This window comes from Limulus polyphemus, unplaced genomic scaffold, assembly GCF_000517525.1.
Source record: "Limulus polyphemus unplaced genomic scaffold, Limulus_polyphemus-2.1.2 Scaffold51, whole genome shotgun sequence".
In the NCBI taxonomy this organism is placed as follows: Eukaryota; Metazoa; Arthropoda; class Merostomata; order Xiphosura; family Limulidae; genus Limulus; species Limulus polyphemus.
In genome coordinates this window covers 198,698-207,620 of record NW_013665661.1, presented here as the reverse complement: position 1 = coordinate 207,620, position 8,923 = coordinate 198,698, and the positions used below count along the sequence as shown (strand labels likewise).

Genomic DNA, 8,923 nt, shown 5'->3' with positions numbered 1-8,923 from the left:
ACAACGTTTTTGGCTTCAAAGCCAAGTTATTTCTTTAATCAGGGCATTAACAACCTGATTGTAAGATGGAAAATCATAATACATAAGAATGGAGACTATTTCATGTAATAAATGTTTTGTTTTGATATATAAGCTGTTCGGGTTTTTCAACTAAAAAAAGCACTTTAATTTTTTGACGACCTAATGTTTTCATTCAATGGAATGAAAACATTGGAGAGAGCAGCTATTAAGTCATGAAAGCTCTAAGGAGGGTATTGTAAAATAAGGTTAATGGTTGAAGTGATCTATTTTAGTTGTTTCATTCTTCAGTTTTTGCAATTACTCATACTTTTAACTAACGTATGTTTATACTGAAAGAAATGGGTACATTATAAATATTATTTATGTGTATAGCTTGCATATACTCGCCATACATCCGCATAAAGTTCCAAGTGTTAAAAGTTACATCTTTCAATATGCATTTCTGTTTCTCACTTTTTCCTAAATACGCAAAGTGGTGTTGTCAAATGGAGATGTAATTTTACAGTTTTTACTTGTTTTAATGTTTATTATTTTCTTAACTATTATATGTGTATATTTTTACATTTTCCACAGTACATTTCAAAATATATTTCATGGACAAAGCTTGGAAGATCATGTGAAATATTCAAGTGAGAAGAATAAGAAACATAACATGCACTCAGCACAGAAATTACTTCAAGAAGAAGGAATACACCACATTATTAAGGGGTCAGACCAAGGTTCTAGTGTGATATCCCATAATTCTTAGATTATCAATATAAGCAGGAATTCTTATTATATATATTCAGAGAAAGTCATCCTCTACATTCTCCTTGGAATGAGTATGACCTCACTAAAAGAGGGCATGACACAGAAATAGTACCCAAGGAATCTGTCACAGTTAGTATTCAATAAAGTATAAACCTACGGAAAAATCATTGTAGAATGTTGTAACGAAATGCAGAATAACATTCACGGAAATTTAGAACAATTATCCAAATATATTTTAATAAAGATATGTTCTTCACTAATTAAGAAATGACAAAATATGGTATTTCCAATTATCAGACTCCCTTTCCTTATTTCAGGGTCTTCCTAGGCTCGAAACTTAAAAACTATATGTTAAAAGCCAACTTATAATGTTCTACAATGTGATAAGTTCCAATAATCTTCTCCTTCTAACACACACACGATACTACGACACTTATACAATGAAGAGGAACTTTATAACACATAAATTCTCACAATTAAAGAAAATCAAAGTAAAATAAATATAAACCAAAATTACAACTTAAAATCTAGATAAATCAAAAGCAGGATTCAGTAAAACTAAATTGAAATAGAACAAACCAAGAGATAATAAATACAGAACAGATAAGGTTATAAAGCAAACAAAACTGAAAACAAAATCACACTAGGTACAGAATGAAATCAAATCATAAAATAAATGGAGCAAACATTAAGTTCACATTTAAACAGAACTGAATTAAACTAAATCATATGAACTAAAAAAATCGAAATAAACACAATAGAAAAATACCTATATGCTTTATAGACACTAAACGAAATCATAAGATAAATAAATAAAAATACTAAACAGTGACATGAGCATAATCAACATCAAATAAACCCATTGTTTAAAGAGAATCGGACAAGAAATAGACAAAACTGCAAAATAAAACTATAAACAAAACAGATAAACCTCATATACTGGATGTGTTATGGAAATCTTGAAGGGAATAGTGGTGTGTTCTGGACGCACATGACAACATTGCTACTAACCCTTAGCAATGGAAACTACACTGCAATGTTATTGTTAAGATGCATGATCATCATTTATAGCATTACCAGACGTGACATGAACTGTAAAAACATGATTAGACTCCCAACTTGTTTTAATATAAAGTACTCAACCTCTATATACACTATTTACATCGTACCTCTATACAGCTGACAGAAAACTCTCAAGAGCCGCTATAGATCTTTGTCTTTTAGCATTGATGTTCAGGAAAGCCTCTCTATCCACCTAAATGTCTCTATTGAGACAAGTTACCTCCTCCTGGAATGCCACTCCTCCTTCTACATTCTCTGATATTATTGCTGGAAGGCCTTCCCTAGTGGTTGAGTCTTCCTTGATAGAGAAATAAGTCTCTATCCAACTAAAGTCAGGACTTGGCTGTGACATCATTACTTCGTAATCGTGGCCTCACTAAGTCACTATCGAGAAATTTCAGTAAGACAACGGATAAGAGCATCTCTTTGGATCTGTTGTTTGGTGTCAGTGGATATGGTAGTTCTGTTCATAATGGTTGAGGCCTCTGTGATGGTAGGACTCCCTTACCTCTCTCTTGCTGATGTGCTTTTTTGGCTTGAAGAAGTATTATGGAAGATCCCTTTGGGCCTGAGCTCTCATGGACCTCTTTCAGGTATCAGTACACATCGTTGGCATACTTCAGGGACCAGGCACTTTTCAACCGAAAACAGGTGCCAGTGTACTTCTTTAGGAATGATACTCTTCAGGGTCGTTTCAATGGTTGTGAGCAGTTAAATTGATTGCTCCTGTAGTCTTGGCACCTTTTCCTGATACAATGGCTTTTGGATTTGGTGGTTCAGTCTAACTATCTCCAGACTGAGATTCAATGCTGGGGATTGTGGATAATTTTTGCCTTCTCCCAGTGTTGGCAGCATTAGAAGCTGGTCCTCATATTCTTTCTGTAAGTCATGATTCATTGCAACAACAATCTGTTTGTCAGACTGGTTCACCGATCACAAAAGAAAACAATGAAAGGTAAAGAATAATAGTTTTCTACTGGAAAATTCGGAACTGAAAACTACAAGCCTGTTTATTTACCGCTCCAGTTTGCCTGCTGACACAATTTAAGTATATTTCAAAGAAATAAGCAAAATTATACTTGATTTCACAAATAAATCCAGAGTTATATTTGTGTAGTCAATGTAAAAATTATATCATAAAACTATAAATAAATGTAGTTAACACAAAATATATGCATGATAACCATCTTCTTCAGAAATAATTTTAAAGTAAAACAATCAGTAACACACAAAGTTGAAAAACTGTTTAACCGTACAAATAAAACCTATTCATAAACCAGAGTACCTGAAAACAATATATACTTCATTTGTTTTTGGTTATGAATGAATAATATAATTGTGATTTCGGGATAATTGATGTGTTACATCACTAAAAGTAAATTTTACTATCACCTCTAATGCATCTACTAAGTTGGGCTGTTTATATTTTGTTGTTGATAAAATAAATATGATCTGGACTTATGATTAAAGCAAGAAGTGTCATCATGTTTTTCATTTTAGTCTGTGATTACTTTTATTTTAGTGAAAACATTTAAGTTGGAGTAGTTGGCCAAAGATATGTGGCAGGCTTGGTAACAATCAGTCCAGTGTTCTCATGTTCTCAGTGGACACAACGGACGGGGAGTACATAGGGGTCAGATCCGAGATCCAACTCCCCACATATGTTACTCCTCTGAGGCCCTAATTGTACGTGTCAGATTTGGTGACAATCCGTCCAGCAGTTCGTCAATTATAAGTTGGTACACATGCCACACTTTTGTCCAATACTTTGTAGTTAATTATGTACACGAATATAATAAATACAAAAGTACAATTTTTCAGGCAAATAAAGGAATTGATTGTAATATTATGATATGTATATTTAGTATCTTGTATATTTTCGGTTATGTCCTAAACTGGAATACATGGAAGTGCTTGGTATTTCACTGAGAAAAGGATGCAGCATTTTTGGATAATCTACATCATACCAAGTGAGAAACATAGTGGACTTACTGTGTTTTATTGAAGTTAGTGGAGGGAGATGTTTGTTTAAGGCAACTGAAATATCCATTTATTTTAAACTTACTCTCTTCAGAAATTGAACTGCCATGTTTTATTGCTAGTGCTACCATCAGATAAACACAAACAATAAATCAGACTACAATCCAGTAAAAGTATGCATATTTCGTCTGATTTATACAGCCTAGCTCAATTTCTTATGCTGTGTTAGAACACGACTCCCTTACTGCATTTCAGGAAGTTTCCATGGGCCATGATATTCAAACATTGACTTAATATGTGGCACAAATCATTAACAATTGTATCCTAGTCGTCGAGATGTTCCTCATACAAGTGCTTCAGAATGTTGAGTGCATGACTATCTAGATCCAAGTATCAAATTTTGCACCACCCTTCTCTGAGTTCATCCATTCTAAGCAATAATTTGCTTGAAAGGCTGAAAAGAGTCCAAAATCCTCCTTCATCACCCCTTTAACACTGTTGGATTTGTCTGTTTCACATCACCACAGTAGTTAATTTATTGTGAGACAACTACCTGCTACTAACTTCTCTACCAATTTGTGGCTGAGATGCTGTAAACATCGAAGGGAAGACCTTATCCTTCATCAAGAGCCTATAAACATGTGCATCCTGATAAATGTGACTCCCTACTGTAAAGACTTGAGCAGAACTGGAGCAATGTCTGGGTTAGTAAGCGAGTGTTTTGAATTCCCTTAGAGACCATTTCAGTTATTCTTCAAGTACTGGTTGCATAGCAGCTGATTGGGTTTTCCTGGCTATTTAACAACTTCTCGACCCCGAGGACTGATCGAGAAAGCGTACACAGTTCCCTCAACTGCTGACAAAGGCAGCTATCTTCACTTCACCGCAAGTTCTAAGTGGTCTTCGAAAGTACTTTTTCATATCAGTCATGTTTTACAAACCTTATAGTATGAGAAAACGAAAAATACAGAAGAATACATTCAAAATAAACTATGCAATAAAAATGATTTGATTACAGCTCCAAAATTAACTTGATAACTTAATCTTTGGCATCTAGATGCACTAGTAGCTGCCATATTGTTACAAGTATCTGGTTTCTAGTTTGAAACTGAACATTAAATGGTTGTTGGGGCAAGAGAGCAGGCTAGAAAACATAAAATTCACGCAGGACAGAAACGAGGTCAAGAATAATGAAGATGCCACACACTTTCAAGTCAAATCAAGGTTTTACTGCAGAGTCCCACAATACTTAGATTATCTACGCCAATAATCATTTCCATCACATATATTCGAGACAATTAAAACTCCAGCTCATAGTTGTACATGTTTCTTTCACTCCTTGGAATGAGAAGGACTTCACTCCAGGAAAGCATGTCACAGAAACATGGCCAAGCAACTATAAGCCTATATTTATAATCTCTATATAAGATAAAATATTATTGTAAGTATACGACCTTTCCACATCAGACTTATAAGTATGTCGTAACTTCATCAACAAATTGAACAAAAATACCTGAATAAGAAATATATTCTTTACTGGTTATGTAACGGCATAATTACCATGATATTTCCAATCATTTTTCACCTGAAAACTAAACGACATGACATACAAGATTAAACCTGATGATACATATTTTCACGCGTGATAAATGTCGAAATGGTTCCTTTGCTGATATAAATACCACGTATTCTCCACGAAGACGTAAGTCTGTAAAATTTAGCAACAGACTCTCAAACTTTCTCATGGCTCCCTCGACAGATATAATAGATTCATGACTTTGGATAGTCCTTGGCGTAAGCTGCCAATCTATAAACCTCGATGGAGTTCTTATTGATGTCTACAAAAGACTTTCGTGACTTCGTATACACAATCCTTAGCAAAAAGTATTCCACAAGGTAGGCAATTAAATGATCAGAAATAAAAATTGATATTGCTCAGGTGATAGAATTTCCCTGAAAACAGACATTTTCGTACCTCTATAAGAATGACATTTGATAACATGTTTTTTTTTAGGTTTCAGAATTCTTCCAACAGCTAATGGAAAACAAATGAACAAGTAATATGCTTGGGTTTATTTCAAAAAACGTGTATTACGTTAGTTACTCACCATGCGGTAGCAGCATTAATGATTACATGGCAAACTTTGCGGCTGACGACTTCATCTGGCACCACTCCAAAGACGTCTTGTCTGCTCCCTCCGCAAAACGTAGAGTATCGATCGCGCAAGTGCCGTTTGGGTACGAGGCAGACTCTCAGCCAATAAACTCAAAGTGAGTGGTCATACGCGGGAATTCTTCCGGTATGCCCTATCAAAGCAATAAATTTCTAGATGTCGAGTGTTATTGATGCTTCTTGCAGCAAATAAACTTCTATTCCAGATCTTTCTTTTTATTTTTAATACTTTAAGTCACATACTCTGCAGTATTCAAAACTACCATACTGTCATACTGTACTTTTGTTTTACACAGAAATCAAGTTTCTGAAGTCATATAATGTTCCATAATATATTTCCCAAAAGATTCTAATAATAAGCAACTAAATACAAATAATGAAAACCTGTGTTGATGCATACTACTATGCTTACTTTCAAAGCAAAGGGCATGAAAAAAGGGTGGGGGCATACATGCCATATTGTAATTAAGTTTCTGTTTGTGTTCTGAAGTTCTCAAAATAAACATCCCACAGCTGTATGTTTCCCTTAATTAAAACATTTCTTTTACGATTTCGAGGAAAATTCATCTTATGACTCAATTTAATTGTTTATTTAGTTACCACATGAAATAGTTATTTTGCTGTTGTAAATTGCTTATTGCATTAGACTATAAGGTTTATGTTTCGGTCCGTAAGTAATTATTATATACAATAAAGGATGAACATTAAAATCATTGCATTTGGCGTGGTAGCTCTAACGTTAACAAATAATAATTAATTAAGATCCTACGGAATTGGAAATGTTTGTTTGAAGTTAAGCACAAAGCTACACAACGGGCTATCTGTGCTTTGCACAACACGAGTATCGAAACCCGGTTTCTAGCGTTGTAAGTCCACAGACATACCGCTGTGCCACTGGGGGCAACTGGAAACGTCCAAATTATTTTGTATCAAAAAATCATAGTTTATTAAACTTGCCCCTTTAATATCATAAGCAACAATTTACTCCTCTGATACTAGTAACAAAAATTAAGATGAAAAAAAACTGATATGATAATAATGAAGTTCAAGTGATTTACACCACTTGGTGGAATATTTGCGAGAGATAATATTTACATAAGATAGAGTGTTTCACAAATAAGTTCGAATTCAGAAATGCTTGTGTATAATTTAACTATTTTGTATAAACACAACTAGGCAGATTGATAAGAATTTGATTTAATTCGTTAGGCCTATAACCGAATATCAGCTGAAAAATAAAAGTAGAAATTTAATTTTCTACCAATAATCCCAAATAAGTCGTAAAAAAAGGGAAGGGTTATGATACAACATATCTGTTCATGACTAAGTTTAACAATGAAGGATTCATTAAAGATGTCGATTAATCTATAAAAATGATTTATTAAGATATTTTATACAAAAAAAGGCATGCAACGTTTGTATGTGGTGTTGAATGATCATCTGTGTTTGATTTACGTTGATGTGTCTGTTTTAATGTATTAAGATTTTCTATATTATTTTAAAATAATAAGGGAAATGTCGAGTTGACTGGAACAGTTAATCTTTTCTCAGTTTCTTACTATATGTTTTATCTTATATTAAGAAAATTGTGAATTGACTCAAATGTCCTCGTATTTCTTTAGTCTGTTTGACTGCACTATTATGAATTTTATGGTTTAAAGGCCAAAAGCTGGCGAAGCATTAGAAACCAATATGCTTGAAATTTGTGATAAATATCACGTAAAATGTAGATGTTTTTCATATTTGTAATAACTTATCCATTTCTAAATAAAAATTAGATGCACGTAAAAATTTCAGGTTTCACTTTTGTCACAGCCCAAAGAGGCCCTTCTTTCAATAACAGAATTTATCAGTTAGTCTGGAAGATGAGAAACAAAAGATTCTCTGAAATGTTATATATGTATGTAGCATAATACTTTGAAAGTTACGGTTTAACCGACGAAACCTGGCAAGGAATTAGAAATTAATAGGCATAAAATTTGTGATTAAAAATCACCTAAGTTGGGGATTTTTTTCCACATTTCTCTTAATTTGTCCATTTTAGATTCAAAATCAAAGGCATGTTCTGGTATTGAACGAAGAGCTTTTTGGGCAGTTGCTTGAGGAAACAAAAGATAGGTCTGAAATGTTATTTTTATACTCCTCTGATTTTGAATTTTAAATAGACAAATCAAGAGAAATGTAAAAAAAAAAATCTGCAGTTTACTTGATTTTCTCCAAAAATGCTAGGCCTTTATATGTTAATTTATTTGAGTAAGATCACAAACTGACTATGTTCAGAGTATCTTTGACTGGTGTATTTTAACTTATTGAGGAGAATTTTAAGTTGACTTGAAGCATTCTAACTTTCTTAAGACATGGCATTTCACTTTTCAGATAGTTTCGCATCATATTCGTTCTAAGTTTTATAGTTTTACACATTATAGAACCTAAATAATATGTTTAAAAAAATTATCGTACACATTTATTCGTCAAAAGTGCTGTTTTTCCAGTTAAAGTCTTCCTATTTTATGTACTCAAGTGAATTAGAAGCTAGAATCCTATATATAAACTAGTGAAAATCAAGTAAATTATTTCGTTCTAGCACCGCTACAGCTCATCTATTCAGAAAGTAATGATGGATAAACTGACAAGCAGATGAGCAGACAGACAGACAGAGTTAGACACATAGTTTTTGACTTTCAGTTCCGATAAGACTCGTGTTTCGGTTCAAATATTCACTCTACTGGAATTGAAGTGCAGATTTATAATCTGTTTTCTCAAAATAACGGACCCAAGATTTCAAAGTAGTCACTTTTCCAATAGTGTACACCTACGCATGAAACACAGTCGTCATAACTGCACTGCCAAAGCTTATTTTCAAAATCATAAATTTTTATCTAGACACTAGGAGGAAAAAGTACAAGCATCATTTACCTTCTTCCCACACTGTACTGT

At 33.4% G+C, this 8,923-nt stretch overlaps 1 protein-coding gene across 2 annotated transcripts in view; it reads right to left on the bottom strand.

Moving 5' to 3' along the window:
• LOC106463163 (neutral and basic amino acid transport protein rBAT-like) overlaps positions 1 to 6,005 on the bottom strand; it is a 25,542-nt gene extending 19,537 nt beyond the window's left edge. The window contains exon 1 of one of the 2 annotated variants that reach the window (XM_022390842.1): positions 5,922 to 6,005. Coding sequence is in view for 1 of the 2 variants with exons in the window: in XM_022390836.1 (XP_022246544.1) it covers positions 5,922 to 5,937 (16 nt within the window). In the remaining variant the exon portion in view is untranslated. The remainder of the gene's footprint in view (positions 1 to 5,921) is intronic. The other variant, XM_022390836.1, reaches the window with a different exon arrangement.
• Between the last annotated feature and the right edge of the window lie 2,918 nt (positions 6,006 to 8,923).